A 25,422-nucleotide genomic window follows, 5' to 3' on the forward strand; every position below is an offset into this window, starting at 1 on the left:
AATGACAAACTGGATGTGCTCTTTTGGGGGAGGGGTGGAGAACTGTAAAATATAAATTCTGTTAATTGCCTTGAATGTTCCTTGGACAGAAAGTGCAGGCTAATCCAGGAGATCAATTATGCCACCCTGCAGTCTTGGCAATGGTCATCATTCCTCCATCAGCAGTTCATGTCTGTCTGTACAAAATATTTTGTTTGTCCCTTTTTGAAGGCTCTTTTTCCTGGGCTATGTCCAGTCTCATCCCAGAGCTGTTTTAGAAGTTGTTTAATGTTTGCCAGCAGGGTGGATAAAAATCAATGGTTTTTTTAAAAAAATGTTTTAAAAATCAGATTTTTTAAATTTAAATTTATTTTAATAAAATGCTTTTAGAGTAAAAATCTATCTAAAGATAGTTTACTATTTAAGATACATTAATAATTTAGTTTATTCAGCATGAAATGGAGCTTAGTTATGTACCATGAAGCTGTATATTCTGCAATATTTAAATTTTTGGTAAATTCATTCAATGAATCCAAGCTCTGCAAGCTGGAGATAAAATGCACTGCATTGATGCATTCACACAATTTCACAGTAACCATGAGATAAATCATAAAACAAAGTTCAGGAATATTCCTTTATCCCATTGTTTTGCAAATCTATGTACGCTACAAACTGTATGATTGAAGAGAAATGCATCTGTACCAGGCTCTAAGTGTGAGCAGGAAGGGCAAGCAGTAAAAATGAAAGTGAAACCTTCTAAGCAGCTTATAAATATAATATTAAAGAGCACCTGTCATTTCAGATCCATCATGGCAACACTTGTTAGTGGGCATCCAGTCACCTGCTGCCCACCATGTCCCTCACCTTGTGTCACTGCCGCATCACCAGCCGTCCCATTAAAGTGAACGGGACTGTCGGTGAGTCAACAGCGGGTCAGAGAAGGAGCCGCTACAGGACAAAGATGACAGGTGCTCATTAAAAATTATGATTTAAATCGAGTTGATTTAAATCAAGCCTTTTTACTGGTTATTTAAATCAACTTGATTTAAATCAAATCCACCCTGTTTGCCAGGTATCTTTAAACTGTGCTTCCCTCTTTTCTCCCAGGTACTTAAAAAATCTTTATCTGCAGTGAAATCGCACTGGAAAGAGAAGCAAGATTATGCCTACGCTTGCGAGCAGATGAAATCAATCCGGCAGGACCTCACAGTAAGCCAGTTCAGGCCCTGGTGAGGGCAGAAAGTCATGGCTCAATTCACAATTTGCATGCTAAACTATAATTTTCTAACCATGATTAGACTTAACCATGTTAAATCACATGTGTGACTTCATGCATCATTCAAAGCCAGAATTAAAGCCAAAACAGCAGCACAGTATGAAGCTGACCACCACTGTGATAGTTAGACTAAAATGTATCTTAATATATTTGGTTGCTAGTTGTCATTTTATAGGTGAAGTTAGAGGAACTTTAGCTACTTTAGAATAAGAAGGGTTTTTAAATTAGAGTAGAGCTTTATACACTAATTGGAGTAATCTGGTAGAAGAAGCAAAATTTGGCAACCTGGAACAATCCCTCCTCTTCCCCCCTCCCTTTTTTTTTTAAGGTTGGAAAATATCTTGACAGTAATTTTCTATTTTTATTTTTTTTTTATTTTATTTTTGTTGCATTTTTACAATTAAATCTTACTCACATCTTATGCATAACTGCAACCATTTACATACCATAACATTCCAGTTCAAATACATTTTATACATTTTACTATACATTTTAATTCTACTTCTATTTTGTCTATTTCTTTTCCATTTTTCTGTTCTCAATCCAGTCGTACCAATTCTCCCATATTGCGTAGTATTACAAATTTATTTGTCCTTTCAGTTCAATTGTCAACTTGTCCATTTCTGCACAATCAAATATTTTTTTAATTACTAAGCCTTTGGAAGGTATGTTTGTATTTCTCCAACATTGTGCGAAAGCTATCCTTGCTGCAGTTATTATACGTAAAATGATGTATATTATTCCTTTTTCATATTTTCTTTTAACTATCCCTAGGAGAAATAGTTCTGGAGTGTATTCTATCTGAAGTCCTGTTAATTCCTGTAACCACCTGTGTATTTTCTTCCAGTATTTTTTCATTTCAGGGCACAACCACCATGTATGATAAAAGGTACCTTGTTTTTGGCCACATTTCCAACAATGCGGGCTTAGGTTTGGGTATATCTTCGCTAGTCTAGAGGGTGCCAAGAACCAGCGATAGAACATTTTATACTGGTTCTCTTTGTATTTTGCTAATTTAGTTATTTTATAAGTTCTATTCCAAATTTTCCCCCAATCTTCCAATTCAATATTATGCCCGACATTTTTTGCCCACGCTATCATAACTCCCTTCACTATATCTTCAGCTGTATCAAATTCTAATAAGTAATTATAAATTTTTGTTATCAATTTTTCATCTGGGCCAATCAATAGTTTATCCAATTGTTGCGGCACCATCTCAATTCCATACTCATCTTTGTCTTTTTTATACTGTGATTGAAGTTGCAAATACGGCCACCAATCTATGATTATGCCTTGTTCTTCCAATTCCTGTCTATTTTTTAAGTTCCCTTGGCTATCTAGAATTTCATTATATTTGACCATTTTACCTATATCCAGAGTGTTAGGGTGTATCATCGCTTCCATTGTCGATAACCAACTGTGGATTTTCATATAATGCTTTCTCTTAATCTCTTGTTATATTTGCATCAGAACTTTATGTCTAAAAAAGTATAAATGAGATTTATTCTCCCTGTCCCATAAAAAGGCATGCCATTTTGTAGATCATGTCCTTCCAGAGTAAGTAGTCTTCTATTTCTCAGGTTAATCCACTCCCTGACCCATACTAAAGTTGCCGCTTTATAGTAAAGTCGCCAATCTGGGAGCCCTAAACCACCTCTGGTTCTACTATCCTGAAGATCTGTTTAATTTTATTCTTACTTTCTTACCTGCCCATATAAACTTTGTTGTAATTCTATTCAAATCTAAAAAAAATATTGTCCAATTTTATAGGTATAGTTTGAAAAAGGTAGAGCAGTTTTGGCAAAACATTCATCTTGATGGTTGCAATTCGACCTAATATAGATAGCTGTAATGTCCCCCATCTTTCCAAATCCAATTTTATTGGTTGTATTAATTTCACATAATTATCTTTAATCGAGGGACACCTTGCTGTCAGCCAAATTCCCAAGTATTTAATTTTTTTCGTGCTCTAGTCCCAATTCTTCCTCTAATTCTCTTTTCTGTTTTAATGCTATATTTTTAACTATCATTTTTTTTTTTTGCTTTATTAATTTTAAGGACCGATACTTCTCTGTATTTCTCTATTTTCCAGCTAGGAACTCGAGACTCCAGGCATGGGTATCACTCTGTCTTCTGGCTCTATGGACTGAGTTCAATCTTAAAGAGACGCCCTCCTTTGCACACGGCCCCAGATTCAACTCAGTCCTGAGCTCGTTCGGACGGATTTGGAGTTTTCTCTTGCTTAGATTTAAAGTGAAAATTTAGAAATATATATATATCTTTGTTGTTTTTTCTCTTTCCCTTCTTTATAGTTTTAGGTGGATAGAAGAGTAGCAGCGGTGCGGCATTGGTGGCGACTGCCATCGAGCACGCGCGCCAAAGGCGCAACATTCGTCAGAGGGGGGTTTCCTCAGCCGAGGACCCCTTGCTGCATCCGTGCCCAGCCTTAATCATTGAATTTTCGCTTCTGCTTGCAGGGTGTTGGGCTGGGGGATCTCAACTGTTTGGCGACTTGAGGAAGACGGCTGCCATTTTGAGGAACACTGAGCCGTGTGTTGGCTCTATTCAGGCAGTGGACTGCGGGGACTTAGGAGAGGACAGTACTGCCTTGTGCTTTCACCACCTACCCTCCGAGACTGTAAGTAGTAAGGAGGGGGGTGGAAGCACCGGCTGGAGGATTTTTTGTTTTTTGGCACCAAAACAGAGCTGAGGAGGTCACCGGACGCGGCGGCCATTTTGTTTGACCCCTTTTAAGGCACAGAGCAGCAGCTGCCATAGGGCTCGGTTCTCGGCCCTCCAGTGCAGCTTAAGTCCTCAGAGGAGAACAGTGGGGAGTCCGGACCCGGGTCCCAATTACCCTGAGGTGAAGAGGAGGTCCGGTCACGCATTGCTGACCGGAGGGCCATAGGGCAGCCGGTTTTGGACCGCCCAGGCTTCATTAGTCTCTTTGACTTACTGCAGAGACTGACTTGATTAGTTCAGTTCCCAGATCTGATCTACTACAAATTTTGCCTCGTATAATCGGTTTTGGCCGATCAAGTGAGGCTGTTTCATCTCTTTCTCAGTTGGGGATTGTTCCTTGTAATTCTGGTGGAATAGAGATTTAAGACAGTTTTTTGTTGCCATTATGGAGAGAAATGAAGGTTTTCATTCTTGCAAAAGATCGACCCGCAGCACAAAAGGTGGCCATGGGACAAAATCTGGTAGTAAGGCTGCAGCGGCAAAGATCAAGGCCAAAGCCATGGCCATCACGTGCCCGTCCAGAGCACAGGAGAGGGCGGAGAAATGCTTACATTTCTTAGAACAACAGGTGGAAAAGAGCCTAAAGGCAGCGGAAAAGCATAGGCATTTGGATAATCAACAGCCTACTCAAGATTCTGGTTTGGGCCTAGCAGAACCAGGGCCGTCTACCAGTTTGTTATTGCCTAGGGAATTGTCTCCTTCACCTTTGGAGAGGGAGCAGGAAGGAGAACAGCGACATAGTGTATCTCCTTCACTATCAGTGGCACCTCAATCAGCGGGGCAAGCAGCTAGTAAGGAAGCTGAGATGCCAGCAATGGTTCAGCAATGGATTGCAGAAGCAGTGCAGCGGGGTTTAGCAGCTGGTCAGACACGGTCCAAACGATCACAGCTGAGAAATGTGGAGATGGTGCAGACACAGAGTTCCGCTGGTCTTGGACCAGCCAGGCCAGAGTCTGAATCTGAGGCCTCAGTTTCCTCTTCAGATTCAGAGGACTCATTAGCAGGGGCTACTGACCAGTGGGATCAGGAGTTATCTGAGGAAGAAGGTCTGCTGCCGGACCAACCTGTATTCAGGGGATTGTTTCGGCCACATCTTTTTAAGCCTTTACTAATGAAGGCTAAGGTCACCACGAAGCAGGGTACTTCGGACCAGACGGGGGCTAGATCAGAGCAGGACCCAGCAGAGCTACTGTTTTCGGAGCCAGTCACAGAGACAGATATACCGGCTCCCCAGTTGTTTATAGACATGATTAAGAAACAGTGGGACTCGCCAGGGACATATGCTAATACCTCTTCTTATGAGAGGAGGTTTTATAACGCCACACCTGCTCTCACGGAGCTCCTGAGTATTCCGGATGTGGATGAACCGGTGGTGGCTTTGTCTTCATCCTCAGCCACCTTGGCAGAGCCGGAAGAAGTGCTGAAACCTGATGATCGTAAACTAGAATGGGCTCTCAAGAGGGCTCACCAGGCGGCGGCCTGGGGAATAAAAGTAGCCACGGCAGCGTCTTTCTTTACCAGAGCATCGCTGTTGTGGCTTAAGCAAATGCAGGATAGGGTGCTGGTTTCGGACCTTAGAGCTCATCAAGATTTCAATAAGATAGTGGCAGCGGAGTATACAGCTGATGCCACCTTAAATTCAGCAAAATTTGGAGCACGAGCCATCACATCTACTGTGACGGCAAGGAGACTCTTATGGTTAAGAAATTGGCAGGCAGATCCCAAGCGTAGATGGCGTTTGGCCTCTGTTCCATTTCGAGGGTCCAAGTTGTTTGGGTCAGCCTTAGATCCCCTTTTATCCGAGCCAAAGGAAAGGAAGAAGGTTCTTCCAGCACTATCACATAAGGCGGACACCTGACCTTCATTGCAGGATCGAAAGTCTTATTTTCGTCCCTATGGGGGAACAGGATTCAATAGAGGTCAGAGAAGGTTTTAGCAGGGCCAGGGCAGTCAGTCGGGGCAGTTCCATCAGTCAGGGGAGGGACATACAGATAGGAACAGATCAGGACAGTCCACAAATGCTCCTTTCGCGGAGGGAACTATCGTTCCTCTCGCAGACCCCGTTGACTGGAGCCACAAAGCTCCCATTGGTGGCCGTCTCGGCCTTTTTGCAGACCAGTGGGAGAAATCCACCACAAGTGCATGGGTAAGGGAGACCATTACGTCAGGGCTATTGCTCGAATTTCTCGCAGTTCCCCCAAAGGTTTTTGTTCGTTGCCCAAAGTCAAGAGAAACAACCAAAAGAAGGTTTATGGAAACAGCCACCCAGCATTTGATAGACATAGTTGCAGTGGAGCCCGTCCCATTATGAGAACAGGGGACCGGTTATTATTCGATGCTGTTCATCATACAGAAAACCTCTGTTGACCGATTCTCAACCTGAAGGGCTTGAACAAGTTTTTGAGGTATCGGAGCCTTGATAGTACAGTGGTCTACGCACCCTGTTATTAACACAGCTGCCTACAATTTACTGCTGGTTCGAATCTCTCCAAGGCTCAAGGTTGACTCAGCCTTCCATCCTTTCTAAGGTAGGTGAAATGAGGACCCAGTTTGTGGGGGCAATAAGCTGACTTTGTATAAATATACAAAAGTATGAAGGCTATTGCTTAACGCATTGTAAGCCGCCCTGAGTCTCCGGAGAAGGGCGGCATATAAATCAAATTTAAAAAAAAAAAAAAAAAAGTTGCACTCCCTCCGGTCAATCTTGGCAAATGTCCGGAGTGGGGACTTCTTGACCTCCATCGACCTCACGGAGGCGTATCTGCACATCCCGATTCATCGGGATCACAGATGGTACCTGAGGTTTTACTACGACAGCAGGCATCTCCAGTACTGAGCCCTTCCATTTGGTCTAGCCTCTGCCCCCAGGGTCTTTACAAAGATCCTGGCGGCATTGGGGGAAGTCCTCAGAACAAAACCGATTCGTCTTCAGGCCTACCTGGATGACATTTTGGTGCAGTCAACATCTCTAGCTCGGGCGGAGTCAGATCTGAACATCACGATCCAATGTCTGCAGGCCCATGGCTTCTCTATCAATGTAGGGAAGAGCCATTTCCGCCCAACAAATCGACTCATACACCTGGGGGCTGTTATAGACACACTAGAGGGCCAGGTGTTTCTGTCTCCGGACAGATTGGAAGACATCAGGAGATTGATAGAACAGGTGCATTCTACCCCCAGAGTACATTTAGCACAGCTCTCCACCCTGTTCGGCAAAATGGTTTTGTGCATAGAGATTGTCCCTTGGGCGAGGTTTCACGCCAGGCCTCTGCAATGGTTCTTGTTACCGTTCCAGAGGTCGGGAAGAGCAATGTTGCGGGCCAAGGTCAGGGTCCCGGGGATGGTCAGAGCATCCCTGAGCTGGTGGATGTCCAGACAGATGTCACGGGGATGTTACTTCCTAGTACAGGAGAGGGTCACAGTGACCACGGATGCCAGTTTAGTAGGATGGGAGGGCTCATTGCCAGAATCAGATGGCCCAGGGAGTTTGGTCATGGGCGGAGTCACGGAGGTGCATCAATTGGCTGGAGCTGAGAGTGGCCCGTTTGGCGCTCAAGGAATTCAAGCCCTATCTCGTGAACCGCCATGTGCTCCTCATGACAGACAACATTACAGTAAAAGCCAATATCAACAGACGGGGGTACACGATCCCAGACTCTCATGAAGGATTCAGGGTGGCTTTGTCGCTGGGCGGAGCACAATTTGAGGTCCATCAGAGTGGAACATCTGGCAGGACAGGACAACACATGGGTGGATTGGCTGAGCAGGGCAACTTTAGATCAGTCAGAATGGCGTCTGAACTCGACATTATTCGAGGAGATTGGGAGACGCTTCGGTCAGCCGATCATCGACCTCTTCGCTTCACAGATGAATGCCCAGCTACCCCGTTTTTTCTCCCGGTTCCCGTGGCAGGGGGCAGAGGGAGTAGACGCTCTTCATTGTCCTTGGCCCAGGGTCCTATTATATGCCTTCCCTCCTCTGGCACTCCTTCTGGCAGCTACTGGATTTTCTGCAAGCAGGTTTAGAGAAGGGGTTAGCACCAGCAACACTTCATAGACAGGTTGCTGCTATAGCGTCAGTGTTAACATGTGGGAGGAGAATGTCAGTGGCACAGCATCCAGACGTAAGGAGATTTCTCAGGGGGGCTACTAACTTGAGACCGGCGGTAGTACACCGTTATCCCACCTGGGATCTCCAGAAGGTTTTACAGGCATTGTCTACAGCCCCTTTTGAACTGCTTAGGCAGGTTCACCTCAGTTTCTTAACATATAAGACTCTTTTCCTCATGGCCATTACATCGGCCAGACGCATTTCAGAGCTAGCTGCCCTTTCCGTGACGGAAGACTTATGTATCTTTCATTCGGATAGAGTTGTTTTACGTTTAGATCCGGCCTTCATGACCAAAATTAATTCTTGGTTCCATCGGGCACAAGAGTTAGTACTCCTGGATTTTTGCCCAAATCCATCTCATCCTAGAGAAAAGGTCTGGCATAAGCTTGACATCAGGCAGGCGTTAAGGATCTACATTAAGAGGACACGGTCATTTCGAAGGTTGGAGGCTCTATTTGTGTCCTCCTTGCCGTCAACTATGGGGCTGAAGCTTACCAGTTCAGCGGTGGGCAGATTGATCAGAGCGACCATTGCCAGGGCTTATGAAGCTCAGTGGCTCCCTCGACCCAGGGGAGTGACCGCTCATTTGACACGCAGTGCGGCTACAAGCACGGCCTGGGCTACTAGAGCATCAGTTGAAGAAATCTGCAGAGCGGTGACGTGGTCAACACCTTCGCTGTTCATCCGACATTATAGGATTGATGCTTATGCCTCAGCAGAGGCAGCATTTGGTCAGAGAGTTCTGCAGCGTGTGTTGGAGACGCCCGGAGTGGATGACCAGACATCTTCCCACCCTTGAGGATTGTCTGCTTTGGTAAGTCCCATGCCTGGAGTCTCGGGTTCCTAGCTGGAAAATGGGTGTTGGTCCTACCTGATACACCCTTTTTCAGCAGGAATGAGAGACTCCAGCCCCACCCTAACATGGGGGTCTGGTCATGAGGGTGTCCTGGGGGTGTCATTGCAGGTGCAGTAACAAGCGCTACTTGTTTCTCTGGATGGACTTCATAATATTCTAGTACAATGATGGCTAACCTTTTTGCCATCACGTGCCAGGAAGGGGGGGTCGCGTGTGCACGTGCCCACACCCATAATTCTATGTGACACCCCCCCCCCCGCTCACCCTGCTCCTGGCACGCAATGGCCCAGTAGGCCCGTTTTTCTTTCTCACCTGGCTCCAGGACCCCTCTAGGCGTCTGGGGAGGGCGAAAACAGCCTTCCCCACCCCTCCGGAGGCCAAAAATGGCCCGTTTGACAACTTCCAGTCCCATCGGAAGCTGAGCTCGTGTGCCCACTGATATGGTTACGCGTGCCACAGGTTCGCCATCACGGTTCTAGTATGTTCAATACTGTTCTTGTATTATTTCTGATTTGTCTCAATGGGAGAAAACCATTTTGGTCAGGGTGAATAATCTCATTTAATATTTTTTTTATCCTTCTTGCTATAATAGTCATGAAAATTTTATAATTGGTGTTCAGAAGTGAAATTGGCCTATAATTTTGGATTTGATTTGCATCGGTACCTTCCTTCATAATCACCGTGATGTATGCTTCCCTCCACGAAACAGGCATTTTTGCTTCCAACAAAACCTCATTATACAATTCTAAAAGTATTGGTTCTATTAGTTCCCCCATGTTTTTATAAAATTCCCCTGGCAGACCATATGGTCCCGGAGTCTTATTGTTCTTTTGTCTTTGAATTGCTTCTTTTAGTTCCATAGATGTTATCTCCCTATTTAACAACATTCTCTTTTCTTCCTCCAATATGGGCATACTTTCCTCTTTTAAATAGTCGTTTATTTTATTTTTTTGATTTTTTATTAAATAAACAATATCTTACAATTCAACATTTTCGGTTTGGCGACGTGTGATCATGCTTGTTAGGATATGGTGTAAGCCTAACAAGTTGTCCAGGCAATATATGTGTGCTATCACTTTAAATGTATTCTTTAACTCTAACATGTAATGCTGAGTAACTGTACTGCTGAGTCATTGTAATGACTAATGACTGCTGACTGAATGCTGACTGCACTTATCATAATTGTACTGTTGAGTCATTGCACTTATCATAAGTGGATAATTACTAGTGTAAACTGTATATAAGAAGGAAGCCGAGCTATATCATTGTTGGACCTGCTCTCATCATTGCTTGACTTGCCGCTTGACTTGTTGATTGAAACTGTTACTGTCGTGTGTGAAGAAGTGGATGGATCTGTTACCATCGTGATTTGTTACCAGCGTTGAATTGCTGTTTATTACCTACTGCTGTTTTTGTATGGTAAGATTTCTGTAACTCTGGACTGATTTGAATGGCTAAAGACTTGGATTGACTAAAAGACTATGCAATTGTTTTTCACTACAAAGTAAAAGCTTTGTTAAACCAGTTTGTATATATTGTATTCATTGCTCTCAGTACCGTTTCTCTGTGCACTTACTCTGCCGGTTGGTAACACAACAATATCCTTAACAATGCTATATACTTATATAAGTGGTATCTAATAGATTACATAAATATTTTGAAATTAAGATATAGAATACTTATAAATTATTACAGTGTGAATTATGGTATTACTTAGAATATATGAATTACATAAATAGTTTGATACTGTCCCTCTTAATTCAAGTTAACTTTTACATCTATTTTCCAGCCACCTATACCACATTTCCCATACCGTGTAAAATTCCGAGTCCTCATTCTTGTTTAGCACATGTGTTAACCTGCACATTTCTGCGCATTCTAATATTTTACTGACTATCTGTTCTTCCGTTGGACATCCTTTCTCTTTCCAATGTTTTGCATATGATAATCTAGCGGCTGTAATGATATGTATAATTAGGTATTTCTTCTTCTTCCCGTATGCCCGTTTTAGTACTCCCAGGAGGTAAATTTCTGGCGACAGATTGATATTCTCCTCTATTACTTCTTGGATCCATTTTTGTATTGTTCTCCAAAATTTCATCGCTTCAGGACACGTCCACCACATATGGTAGAAGGTACTTTGACAATGGTCACACTTCCAGCACTTTGGGCTTGCGTTCGGATATATTTTTGCTATCCTGGATGGCGCTAGGTGCCATCTATACAGCAGGTTCTCCTTGTATGTTACTGCTCTTGTCAATTTAAGATTATTATTCCACGCTTCTTCCCAATCATCTAAATTTATGTTCTGTCCAATATTTTTCCCCCAATCAATCATCTGATCCTTGAGTATTTCTCCTTCCCTGTCATATTCAAGCAAATACGAATATAGTTTGGCCAGTAGTTTATTCTCTTCTCCCATCCATATCTTATCGAATCCATTAGTCCCCATTTCTATGCCACATTCCTCCTTATCCTTTCTATATCGTGATTTAATTTGTAGATAGGGCCACCAGTCAATGTGGATCCCTTGCTCCTCCAAGGCCTCATTTGTTTTAAGATTACCACTGTCATCTAAAATATCTTGGTATCTAAACATTTTCTCCATGCCTAGCATATTCGGATAAATCATTGCCTCCATTGTGGAGGTCCATTTTGGAATTTTTGTATAGTGTATATGTCTAATTTCCTTCCAGGTCCGCATTAATACATCTCTAATTTTGTGTCTATGGAAATACGTCTCTGCCCCTTTTCCTTTGTCCCACAGATAGGCATGCCCACCTTTCTGCAGGTCGTACCCTTCCAATGTCAAGATTCTTTTATTTCCTAATGTAGCCCAATCTCTTAACCACACTAGGTTGGCAGCTCTATGATATATCTCCCACACTGGGAGGCCAAATCCACCTCTACTCCTTTTTTCCTGTAGTGTTCAAAGTGCGATCCTCGGCATTTTTCCTCCCCAAATAAATTTCCTTATAGTCCTATTCAAATCTAAGAAATATTTTTTATCTATATTGACTGGCGTAGTTTGGAATAAATATACCAATTTGGGTAGAATGCTCATCTTTATGGTAGCTATCCTACCTAGCAGTGATATTTGTAGCTTCCCCCATCGTTCCAAATCTTGCTTAATTTTACCTAATAATGGTACGTAATTGTCTTCCTTTAAGGCTGAACACCTAGCCGTTATCCAGACTCCTAGATATTTTATCTTTTTAACTATTTGCATGCCCAAAGTTTCTTCTAGTATTTTCTGTTGCCCTTCTGGTATATTTTTGGTTAACATTGGTTTTGGTTTTATTCAATTTGAATCCAGATAGCTTCCCATATTCGTCCAATTCTTCCAATACTTTTTTTCCCGTTGCTAACGGTTCTTCCATAATTAATGCAACATCAACAGCAAATGCTTGGATTTTAAATATTTCATTCCTAATTTTCAATCCTCTTATCTCATTGTTTTGTCTAATTCTTCTTAGCAGGACCTCCAAGGCCAGTATAAATAAAAGTGGTGACAGCGGGCAGCCTTGTCTCACTCCCTTGCTAATCTGGAAGGCTTTGGTCATATCACCATTTAATATAATATTAGCTCTCTGTTTATCATATATTTTTGTAATTGCATTCTCAAAATTTTTTCCGAAATTCATCCTTTTAATTTGCTGAATCATGAATCCCCAGTTTAAATTATCAAACGCCTTCTGGGCATCAAGGAAGGCTAGTGCCATTTGTTTCTCGGAATGTGTTTCATAATATTCTAAAACATCTATCACTACCCTCGGATTATTTCTAATCTGCCTTCCTGGAAGAAATCCATTTTGGTCAGGGTGGATCCAATTATTCAAGGGGAGGTGGTTGTCGTACAAATTAAAAAAGGAGAAGGAAAAGGGGATTATACATCAACTGGAAGATCTGGAAGGAAAATTATTGAACAAAGAGGAGGAAAAACTTGAATTTGCCCGACAATATTATGAGGCTTTGTATAGGGAGGAGGAAACCCCAATCGAGAACATTAAACAATATTTGGCAAAGGAGAAGCTCCCTCAGATAAAAGAGGAAGAAAGGGAAATGCTCAATAGAGAGATTACAACGGAGGAACTAAAGGGGGTAATATCTAAATTAAAGAACAATAAATCACCAGGCCCGGATGGTCTCCCAGGAGAGCTATACAAAAATCGAGATCTGGAAGAAATACATCAAAATTGTTGGTAATATGCAATGAGGCTCTGAGGGGATCCAAGATTCCAGACTCGTGGAGGGAGGCGTACATCACATTAGTGTTAAAAGAAGGTACCGATTCGAAACAAAAAATTACAGGCCGATCTCCCTACTTAATACAGATTATAAAATATTTATGGGCGTAATCGCAGGAAGGATGAAATAGTCGTTTATTTTATCTGTCTCCTTTTGCCTATATAAATTCTCAAAATATTTTAATGCAATCTTTTTTATTTCTTCTTCCTTGTTTTGTAAATTTCCTATCTCATCCTGCAACTGATGTATTATCCTACTTTCTTTTTCTTTTTTTAATTTGTATGCCAACCACCTCCTCAGTTTATTTGCATTTTCAAAGAGATATTGTTTCATATGTTTAATGTTTTTTTGCATACTCTGCTTGTTCTATTAAGTTTAATTTATGTTTAACTAATGTTAACGTTTCATTGGTTTGTTCATCGCCTGGCTTTACTTGAAGGTTTTTTTCTAGATGACCTATTTCTTTCAATAATATATCCTGTTGTTTCCGTTTCTCCTTATTACCTTTTGACATATAAGCTATTGTTATTCCTCTTGTGTACGCTTTCATTGTATCCCATAAATTCTGCAGTGAGGTGTGTTGTTTTTTATTTACGTCGAGGAATAGAGTCAGTTCTTTTTTAATCTTCTGGAGATATTCATTCTCTTGTAATATCTGCGGATTCAAGGTCCAGCTTTTAATTTTCCTTTTTTGACCTCTCCATGTTATTATCAGAGGGTTATGGTCTGCCCAAATGTTCAGGGGAATCTCTACACTTTCTATCTCTTTGCTTAATTCTCTGTTTGCCCATACCATGTCAATTATCAAGAAGGATTTATGAGGCTTAGAATAAAAGGTAATTTTTTTTTCATTGGGGTTTAATGTTCTCCACACATCAATCAAATTTAACTCCTCGACCATGTCAAAAAAAGTTTTCGGTAGTACATTTCTCCTTTTTTGCTTTTTCTTATCACTAACAATCTTTTTTGATGTTTACTACTCCATTGTAGTCCCCCACTAGACATATGTTTTTACAACCTGCCTCAATAATCCTTTCATGGGTTTTCTTATAAAACTCCCTCTGATTTTTATTAGGGGCATAAATATTAGCTAGCAACATTTTAATTTCCCCTATTGTTAATTCGAGCAATACTACCCTTCCCTTAGGGTCCGCATAAACTAGATTAGTTTTTATTTCTTTTCTGATATATACCACCACCCCTCTCTTTTTTTTCTCTGCCAGTGCTGAGAACATTTTCCCCAATTTATTATATTCTAAATATTTCTGGTCTTGCTTTTTGATGTGCACCTCCTGGAGACATAATATCTACGTTCTGCTTCACCAATTTCGTGAGTATTTTTTTCCTTTTCACAAAATCATTCAATCCATTCACATTTATTGACAATAGTTGGGTTTCTTTCTCCATTTTCCTAGTTGTCCGCCGATCTCTGGTTTCTATTTGTTCTGGTAGTTCTTTGAGACCTAGTCCTAGTACCCCTTTCTTCCTCTTGGTTCTCTTTTATCACCTTGCTTCTGTCTTCCAACTCTTCACCTCCGGATTCCTGTCTCTGTTCTTCTAGACTAGCTGTCTCCAATTTCTCAGTCACAGTGGAAACGCCGGTCACGCTTGGGAGGTGACTTATCCAGTATCCATAGGACTGAGTCTGCCAGTCAAAAGAAGTCCCGCCTCCTCCTGTATCCAGTTTTTCGACTCGGTCTGGTACAGGACAGTCGTGTCTGTTTAGCTCTCCTGCTTATTTCCACGTGGGGAGAGCTTTTTGGCTAAAATTCTTTAATTTGCTGGCTAATTCCATCGGAGCGGCAGGAATCTTTCTAAAATCAGCTGGGAAGCGCGAGGAGCGTTTGGACGGCCGCGAGCAGCCCCGGAGCAGCGCGCACGTGCGGAAGCACTGCCGCGCTTGCAGGCAGCATTATTTTGCTTTTTTGAGGCATTTGGGAAGGTTTCCTTGCCTCCAGCTTCTGTTAGAGCCCTGTTGGCAGCAATTCCTTGGCGTGAGGCTTTTCCACGCCCAATTTTGCCGCGTTTTAACGCCCTTTGGCTAGCGGCTATTTCTGAGCTTCCACAAGGCCATCCTGACTACTGGCAGCATTCCAGCTTCCTTCCTGGCGCAGTGAGTTACCTGAATCACCAATAATTCCCTGGGTGTGTGTTTAGAGGGTGGTTATTCCCCATTTGGCCTCAATCTCCCAAAGAAAGGGGAACGTTTTTACAGCTCCAAAATGGCAGATGCTAGGAGCAATAAATCCCAGGGCAAAGGAAAGAGAGGCCACACTTCTGATCCTAAAGAAGGATCTTCAGGGGATCCTGGTCCTTCCAAGGCCGCCAGAGTTTCTACCAGATCCTCTCATTCTAAGAGTGCTAATCCTGCTGCATCATCTAGGGAAGAGTCCAGGAGGCACAAGGCCATGGAAAAGGCCTTTCAGAAGGCTGCATCTGAGGCCTCCAAAGTTTCCTCTCCTGCTGTGGGGCCCTCCAAATCCTCTGCCCTTCCCACCTCCAATGTGGCCATTTCTCCTTCTCAAATTCAAATAGAACAAGATTTTTCTCCAGATCATTCTACTCAGGGTGAAAACTTGGCTGCTGATGCTTCTTCTGTATTTCCAACTGATAGGCCTCAATCCCCCAGTGTGTCTGTTCAGGCCTCTTCCAGGCAAGAACCCTCTGTGGTTCCAGCTCCAACTGAGAGGCAAGGGGCTGAGGCTTCCCTGATTTTAACTCCTGCCTTGGCAGATCTTATTTCTTCATCAATTAGGCAGGGTATTGCTGAAGGCCTGCAACAAAGGGCCGCTTCTGTGGTTTCCAGTTATGTGAGTCAGCAGAGTCGCTCAGTGAGGGCCCAGGCTGTTGCTGAAATGGTGGATTGTGAAGCTGGAGAGGATCCCCAGGACAATGTGAGTCAAGGTTCGCTCTCAGAAGGTGAGATTGCCCTGGACCAAGATCTTTCTGAAGATGAGGGTCTAGAACCAGACCAACCATCTTTTGTTGGGCTCTTTAGGCCTCAGTTATTTAAATCGCTGTTGTATAAAGCTCAAAATGTTACTGGCCTGGGATGTTCTTCTTCTGCTCAAAAGGAGGCGTCTGCTTCGTCTTCATCGCAGCATCCTTCTTCATCCTCCTTATTTCAGGAGCCTTCCATTCGTGCAGAGGTGGTTCCAGCTCCCAAGCTGTTTTCTGATGTGGTCCAAAGACAATGGTCTTCTCCTAGCACTGGTCCAATTCCTACTGGTCTGGATAAAAGGTTTTACAATATGGCTTCTGAATTTGCTAACATTCTCCAAGTTCCTTCTGTAGATACACCTGTGGTTGCGCTGTCTTCATCTTCTCCTATTACTGGTCCGTCAGAGGAGTCTCTTCGTCCTGATGATAAGAAGGCGGAACTGAACGTTCCTTGATCAAGGATCACCAGGCTTCGGCTTGGTCTATTCAGGCCTCTTCTGCCGCTTCCTTTTTTAACAGGGCTTCTATACTTTGGCTTCGTCAACTGCAGGAACGGCTTCCTGCTTCTGATGTCCGATCTCACCAGGACATTAATAAGATTCTGGCTGCAGTTGAGTTTTCTGCTGATGCAACTATGAACGCAGCCAGGTTTTCAGCGAAGGCTAACGGAGCTTCTGTGACTTCTCGCCGGCTTCTATGGCTTCGGCAGTGGCAGGCAGATGCCAGAAACAAATGGAGGCTCGTTTCAGCTCCTTTCTCGGGGGACAAGCTTTTCGGCTTGGCGTTGGATCCTCTTCTCATTGAGACAAAAGATCACCGCAAGGTTCTGCCTTCCTTACTAAGGAGGTCTGATTTTCGTCAGCAGAGTTCCTTTCGCTCTCACTCCTTTCGTTCTGACTACTCTACGTTCCAATCCAGACCTCAGCGTTCCTCACAGCCCAGAGGTGGACAACAACAGGAATTCCAGGTCAGGCAGGGGTCCTGTTTCTCTTCCCGCAGGCCCTTTAGAGGAGGTAGGGGTCGTCCATTCCGCAGATCCCGTTAGTTCTCCCAATCCAGTCCCTGACTCCATAATTGGAGGTCGGTTAGCGTTCTTTGCTGACCAGTGGGAAGTTTCAGTTTCAGACCCCTGGATTAGGCGCATGATTAGATTTGGCTTAACCCTTGAATTCTCTTCAGTTCCCCCAAATTTGTCAAGTGCCCGGTTTCCCATGTCAGAACCAAGAGGGTTCTGCTGGATGAGGCTATACAACACCTATTAGATATTAGGGCTATCCAAAGTGTTCCCCAGGCGGAGATCCGCCAGGGGTTTTATTCCCGTTTATTTTTAGTTCCTAAGGCTTCTGGAGGCTGGAGGGCCATATTGGATGTTAAATCCGTGAACAGGTATATAGTCTATCGCCGGTTCAAGATGGAATCCCTCCAAACCATTCTCTCCATCCGTCAGGGTGATTTTTTGTCTTCCATCGACTTGACGGAAGCTTATCTCCATGTGCCTATTTTTCCTGAACACGGAAAATTTCTTCGTTTTTGTTATCAGGGTAGGCGCTATCAGTATGGAGCCCTTCCCTTTGGTCTCTCTTCGGATCCTAGAGTTTTCACGAAGGTCATGGAGTCCCTTACGGGCCATATGAGATCATTTCCTATTAGAATTTTGTTTTACTTAGACGATATTCTTATCTAGTTCAGAAGCCCTGGGTAGCGAGGATGTTCAGATCACCCTTCAGACCTTGCAGTCTCATGGCTTTTTGGTTAATCGTTCAAAAAGCAATTTGGTTCCTTCCACTTGCATTCAGCATTTAGGGGCAGTTATTGACACTGTGAGTCTACAGGTTTCCCTTACGCAGGAACGTCAGGCCAGCATTGTTGAGTTAGCTGGTCGGGTTAGGGCTTCCCGTTCATTTTCTCTCCTGGGTCTTTCATGTTTATTGGGGAAGATGGTTTCGGCCTTTGGAATCACTCCCTGGTCTCGTCTTCACAGCCGGGTCCTTCAGTGGTTTCTGCTTCCATTTCAACGGTCCTGCAGGAGCACATCAGCGGCTCGAGTCTCCCTGCCTCCAGCAATCCTTTGATCCTTGATTTGGTGGACCTCCCCGGCTGTAGCAAAGGGTTGCCTCTTCAGAGAACCTCTGCGGGTGAGCATCACCACAGATGCAAGTCTCCTCGCATGGGGGGCTCACCTGGGGTCTCATCTGGCTCAGGGACAGTGGTCCCTCCAGGAGAGAGGTCTTCACATCAACATTCTGGAGCTCAGAGCAATCTACTGGGCCCTTCGCCATTTTGCCTCCCACCTTCGGGGTCGGGATGTCTTGGTACTGACGGACAACGTAGCGGCCAAGGCCCACATAAACAGGCAAGGAGGGACCCGCTCCAGGGCCCTCATGCGGGAGGCCTCCCACCTGGTCAGGTGGGCGGAGATTCACTTGGCCTCCATCCATGCTACACACATATCGGGGACCTCGAATGTCCAGGCGGATGCTCTCAGTCGCTTCATGGTGGACCAGACGGAGTGGAGTCTCCATCCACTTCTGTTCTAGGACATTGCAACACGCTTCGGTCCTCCAGCGGTGGATCTCTTTGCGTCCGGATCCAACCACCAACTCCTGAGGTTCTTCATGAGGTTTCCTACCCAGGGAGCGGAAGCCGTGGACGCCCTGATCAGCCCGTGGCCTTGTGGTCTTCTTCTTTATACTTTCCCACCTCTTGTTGTGGCCCCGCCCTCTGAGCCTGTCCCATCGGAGGAAGAAAGCTCCGAGCATGAGGAAGAGGAGTCAGCCAGGCCTCCCTCTCCAGGCCCCTCCCCTCTGGCATTGTCTCAAGTGCCAGCCGAGGGAGAGGAGACAGCTGATTCGAATCAGAGTGATGAAGAAACATCATTCCTGGACGCACGCCTCCGAAGGCGTGATAAACGTTTGCAGCAGCTTAGGAGGCGTGCTAGGGATTAGAACTGAGTCACTGGACCACACCCCAGAGACTATATAATAGAGGGTGGTGGTCAAGGATCCTTGTGACGAACAAAGCAAACCCTGGATAGTCACTAAAGCCTCGTCCGGAACTGCTGAGAGAAAGATTTAAAGTGTCGGACATTTGGACTCTTGAGTATTTATCTTTCTGTTTTACTTTGAAAATAAAGTCACTTGGCAGACGGTGTGTCTATCGCTGCCAAGTGGGAGATAAGACCTGGGTGCGTTCCAAAGTGTTTCCTTAACCCTCGACTGGCTGTGTTTGTGTGTGTGTGGGTACGGGGACAGATCACCTCTTCCCCTCATCTCCAAGGTCGTAAGGAAGCTGTTGCAGGAATGGGCCGAGTTGGTTCTTCTGGCCCCGGCACCCGTGGTTTGCGGATCTGGTGGCGCTATCCGTAGCTCCTCATTGGCAGATTCCGGACGACAGAATTTCTCTGTGGCAGGGTCGGCTAGAACATCCCAATCCTCAGTGGCTCCAGCTAACCGCTTGGAGGTTGAGCGGTTCCTCCTGTCAAAGGCAAGGGTCCCTTCGGAGGTAATTTCTACTATCCAGGCTTCTCATTGGGAGTCAACCAACCGTATCTACAATGCCACCTGGATGGCCTTCTCTGCTTGGTGTCGCCGCAAAAAGGTTCTTCCTACTGCTGCTTCCATCATTGATATTCTAGGCTTTCTACAGGATGGGTTCAAGTCGGGTCTCTCTCCCAATACTCTCAGGAGGCAGTTCTCGGCCATTTCCTCTATTCTCACCTGCAGTGTCTCGGAGACGGTTTCTACTCATCCTCTCATTCGTTCATTCCTCAGAGGTGCTTCCAATCTACGACCTCCTGCCATCCATCGTTTTCCAACCTGGGATCAACAAGGTGCTCTTGGCCCTCACTAGACCTCCCTTCGAGCCTCTTCGGGAGGTCTCCTTGAAATTCCTGTCCTTTAAGGTAGCCTTTCTCATCGCGATAACCTCAGCTCGGAGAATCTCAGAGTTGGCCGCTCTCTCAGTTCGTCAGGATCTCTGCATTATTCATACTGATCGAGTGGTCCTCCGTTTGAATCCAACTTTCATCCCAAAGATCAATTCGGCCTTTCATCGTTCTCAGGAGATCATTCTACCCAACTTCTGCCCTTCGCCTCGTCATCGACTCGAGAAGGTTTGGCACAAGCTTGATGTTCGTCGGGCCCTCAAGGTTTATATCGCCAGGACTTCTTCCTTTCGTCGTTCTGAGGCCTTCTTTGTATCATTCCAACCTCACTCCATGGGTTTGAAGGTCTCCACAACTCTGGGTCATTGGCTCAGAGCTACTATTTCGTTAGCTTATGAGACACAATCTCTACCTGTGCCTCGAGGCATTACAGCTCATTCTACCAGGAGCGCGGCTACTTCATCTGCCTGGTCTACTCAGGCTTTTCTAGAAGAGGTCTGCCGCGCTGCCACTTGGACTTCACCATCTCCATTTATCCGACATTATTGGTTGGATGTTTTTGCCTCTGCGGAGGCTTCCTTTGGGAGACGAGTTCTTCAGAGGGTCTGCATCCAGGACAATGAGCGGAGCTGGCCTTCTCCCTCCCAATAGGTACCTGGGCTTTGGTATATCCCAAGCGTGACCGGCGTTTCCACTGTGACTGAGAATGGGCGTTGGTCTTACCTGATACGCCCTTTCTAGTTCACTAGGAAACGCCGGTCACCCCCTCCCTGGTGGTCCGGCACCTCTCGTGCTGGGCTTTGGCTGTTGGGGGGGGGTGTCCTGGGGACTTCTTACTTCTCTTTTATCCTTTCCAGACACAACAGTCTGCCTAACGTCCTAGTCTCAAAACTGGATACAGGAAGAGGCGGGACTTCTTTTGACTGGCAGACTCCGTCCTATGGATACTGGATAAGTCACCTCCCAAGCGTGACCGGCGTTTCCTAGTGAACTAGAAAGGGCGTATCAGGTAAGACCAATGCCCATTCTCTCTGCTACTTGAGTCTTCCTCCATCCCCATCAGTTGATCATATAGTTCTTGGGCTTTATCTAAATCGTCAACTTTAATTCTTTTGCCCTGCCAGGATATCAGCATTCCTTCTGGGGTGATCCTCAGAATAATATGTTTTTTCTATTCAGCAGAGGTGCTAGGAACCGGTAGTCTTTCCTCTGTTCCCAAATCCGTCTGGGGACCTGCTTCAACGTTATGATTTCTTTTCCGTTATAAATCATAGGTTCGTCCCTTGTAATTTTATAAATGATATCTCGGACCTTCTTTCGCGCAAACCTGATGTGTACTTCTCTGGGCAGGTGATGGCATTTTGCATAATTTGTTTGGACTCTAAAAACTTCGTCCAACTCATTTATAATCTCATTTTTTTCTCTCTGGAGGGCTTCTGCAATCAGTCCCGCCATTACCCCTCCCAGGTCGTCTTCTTTCGTTTCCACAACATTTTGGAACCTCAGATAAAAGGAGGCTCGATCAATTTTCAAAGTGTATCAGTGAACTCTCTAGATCTCTCTTTACCGCTATCATTTTTCGGTCCATCTGTTCTAATTTTTTTTCCGTTTGCTCAGTTTTCATTTCCACCGACTTAATTTTTTGTTCATTTCTTTGTATCGCCTCTTGAATTGAACCAACTTTATTGTCCAAATTCTGTATATCAGTTTTCAGCTCTCCATGCTTTTTTGTCATCATCATCTGGAGTTTCACCATGGTTTCCTGTATCATTGCAAGGGTAGATTGCATCACTTGGGAAGTCAGGCTAGAGCTTGGTTTTTCCGTGGATAGCATCCCTTCTATTGATCTCTGAGTTTTATTTTATTTTATTTTTATTTTATTCACATTTATATGCCGCCCCTCTCCCGAAGGACTTGGGGCGGCTCACAACAATAAAATGACAACAATAAAATGAAATAGAAAAATAATTCAATTAAAAACCCAACAATTAAAACTGAATTCCCAACAGATCAGGAGACTTGTTGAAAAAGCCATGTCTTCAGGTTGCCGTGGAAGGAGCGGAGGTCGGGGGCCGTCCGGAGCCCAGTGGGTAGCTCGTTCTAGAGGGTCGGTGCGGCCACAGAGAACGCCCTCATCCTGGGTGCCACCAGCCGACATTATCTGGCCGATGGCACCCGAAGGAGGGCAGTCCTATGTGAGTGCACTGGGCGCAGGGAGGCCGGTAGGAGGTGGTCCTGCAAGTACCCCGGGCCCATGCCATGAAGGGCTTTATAGGTAAGAACCAGCACCTTGAAGCGGATCCGAAGGAGTACCGGCAACCAGTGCAGCTCGCGCAGGAGAGGTGTAACACGTGAGTAACGGGACGCCCCTGTAACAACCCGCGTGGCCGCATTCTGGACCAGCTGGAGCCTCCGGGTGTACCCCAAGGGCAGCCCCATGTAGAGGGCATTGCAGTAGTCCAGACGAGAGATAACGAGAGCATGAGTGACTGTCCGGAGGGTATCCCTGTCTAGGAAAGGTCGCAACTGACGCACCAAGCGAACCTGTGCAAAAGCCCCCCTGGTCACGGCCGTCAGATGGTCAACTAAGGACAGCTGCGAATCCAGGAGGACGCCAAGATTGCAAGCCCTTTCAGAGGGAGTAAGCCACTCCACTCCCATCAGTAGTGATGGGGCCACTAGCTCCTGGGATGCCGGCATCCAGAGCCACTCTGTCTTGGAGGGGTTGAGTCTGAGCCTGTTCCTACCCATCCAGACCTGCACCGCCTCCAGGCACTTGGACATCACGGAAAGGGCTTCCCTGGGTTGGTCCAGGGTGGAGATGTAGAGCTGGGTATCATCAGCGTACTGATGATACCTCACCCCGAACCTGCGGATGATCTCACCCAGCGGCTTCATATAGATGTTAAAGAGCAAGGGGGAGAGAACTGATCCCTGGGGCACCCCACAGATGAGGGGCCTCGGGGAGGATCTCTGCCCCCCTGCCCAGACAAACTGTGTGCGACCCAAGAGGTAGGAGGAGAACCACTGTAAAACAGTGGCCCCCACCCCCAACCCCCTGAGTCTTCGCAGTAGGATACCATGGTCGATGGTATCAAAAGCCGCTGAGAGGTCAAGTAGGACCAGGATAGAGGAATAACCCCTGTCCCGGGCCCTCCAGAGATCATTCACCAGGTTGACCAAAGCCGTTTACATGCTGTGTCCGTGCCTGAAGCCCGATTGGTACGGGTCGAGGTAATCCGTTTCCTCCAGGAATTGTGGAAGTTGGTACGCCACCACGGACTCAACAACCTTCGCTATAAAGCGAAGGTTGGAGACAGGACGGAAGTTGTTTAGGGAGGCCAGATCCAGGGCAGGCTTCTTGAGTAGGGGCCGAACCACCGCCTCCTTAAGGGAGGCGGGGAAGACCCCATCCCTCAACGAAGCGTTGACAATCGCCTGGATCTAGTCTCCGGTCACCTCTCTGGTTGCCGCAACAAGCCAGGAGGGACACGGGTCCAACAAACACGTTGAGGCCCCCAATCTTCCAACAATCCTGTCCCCTTCATCTATGGAAACAGGGTCAAAGTCAACCCAGATATTACCTTCAAGACATGCTCCCCTCTCCTCGTCAGACCCTGCCCAGTCAGAGTCTAAGCCCGTCCGGATCTGAGCGATTTTGTCTTGCAGAAATTGAGCAAAATCCTCAGCACTGCCCTGCAAGGGGTCCTCCCTCGCTCCCTGATTGAGAAGAGAGCGGGTCACTCGGAACAAGGCTGCTGGGCGATTTTCTGCAGATGCAATGAGAGCGGCGAAATAATCACATTTCGCCGCTTCCATCGCCACAAGATAAGACCTAATATAGGTTCTTAACCGTGTTCGATCAGATTCGGAACGGGAAGACCTCCAACAGCCCTCTAGGCGTCTCTTCTGACGCTTCATCTCCCTAAGCTCCATGGAAAACCACAGAGCTACCCAGGATCCCTGACAGGGAAGCCATTGCAACAGGGTTAGATGCTGTCTTTTTCCCTGCTCTCAGTGTTGTAGTGGTAATGCTTGTCATTTCCTTTAGAATTCTGTTTTGTTCTCCCAAAATTTTATAAATCTTTTCCCAAATTACCATCCACCACTTTTATAAATACTAACAATTTTTTATCTTTCGAGATTACTCCTTTTACATCTATATTTCTTTCTTTTAAATAGATTACAATAAGCCACCAATAGGTTGCTAATAATTATTAAATGTCTTTCTTTTCCTCTGTCAATATTATAATATTATAGTATTTTCTTCTATCAATTTTTACTTGTTTTTATTTCTAATTCTATTGTCATCAGTTATCTTCACAATACTCTATAGCTATGAATCAACATAAAAGTATACAGTACAATACAATATGGCTAGAACTCACTAAATATATTTCCTCTATATTCAACCAATTAAATTAATTTGATTGGTTAAACTAAATTAACTATAATAAATAGATATAATTTCCAGTAAATATTAATTGTAAATAATTCTGCTTTAAATAAAGTACCTTCAATACAATCTAAATAGCTATAATTAATATTGATATAGATATATATAACTAAATACAATCTTGCTATGAGAGCAATATCATGGAAGGAATATTCAAGGAAATCGTATTAATCAGGGTGTTGATCACAATATACAATGTAACACTCTGATTGACACTCGGAATAGGGTGGCTCCACTGTTTAAATATCTTAATTCTCCGGGTTATTCAATGTTCTTAATAGTGTCGTCCTTGTTGTTCACTCCGCCTCTGTCTGCTTCTCTGCTTAGTCACTCAGTGTTATATCCGGATCTCTCAATCACTATAGTTCCTCTCTCTTCTCTTCTCCGCCCTCTCACTGTCTCTTTCTAGCATCTTTACTTTCACTATTAGTCTCCGGATTACCCAAAACACTCGTCTTTCACTTCTTCGTTGTATATCGCCGTTCTCCTCCACTGGACGCTGTCCTCACCAGCTTAATTCCGGCTCTGTCTGCTCCCCCAATCCTCTCCAGACACCTCTCCTTTCACTCTCAAGTTCTCCCTGGTCACTGTTGTGGCCCCGCCCTCTGAGCCTATCCCATCGGAGGAAGAAAGCTCCGAGCATGAGGAAGAGGAGTCAGCCAGGCCTCCCTCTCCAGGCCCCTCCCCTCTGGCACTGTCTCAGGTGCCGGCCGAGGGAGAGGAGATTAGCAGGGAGACAGGTGTCTCGGATGAGAGTGAAGGAGAGACATCATTCCTGGACGCACGCCTCCGAAGGCGTGATAAACGATTGCAGCAGCTCAGGAGGCGTGCTAGGGATTAGAACTGAGTCACTGGACCACACCCCAGAGACTATATAATAGAGGGTGGTAGCCAGTGATCCCTGTGACGAACAAAAATAAACCTTGGATAGT

General features: G+C 45.0%; 1 protein-coding gene across 2 annotated transcripts in view; it reads left to right on the top strand.

Moving 5' to 3' along the window:
- LENG8 (leukocyte receptor cluster member 8) overlaps positions 1-25,422 on the top strand; it is a 113,032-nt gene that overhangs the window by 44,292 nt on the left and 43,318 nt on the right. For both annotated transcript variants that reach the window (XM_070944409.1, XM_070944410.1), the window contains exon 11: positions 1,087-1,188. In XM_070944409.1, the coding sequence (XP_070800510.1) occupies positions 1,087-1,188 (102 nt within the window). The remainder of the gene's footprint in view (positions 1-1,086; positions 1,189-25,422) is intronic.

Source organism: Pituophis catenifer, unplaced genomic scaffold (genome assembly GCF_029215685.1).
Source record: "Pituophis catenifer annectens isolate HBS135680 unplaced genomic scaffold, rPitCat1.0.hap2 SCAF_5, whole genome shotgun sequence".
Lineage (NCBI taxonomy): Eukaryota > Metazoa > Chordata > Lepidosauria > Squamata > Colubridae > Pituophis > Pituophis catenifer.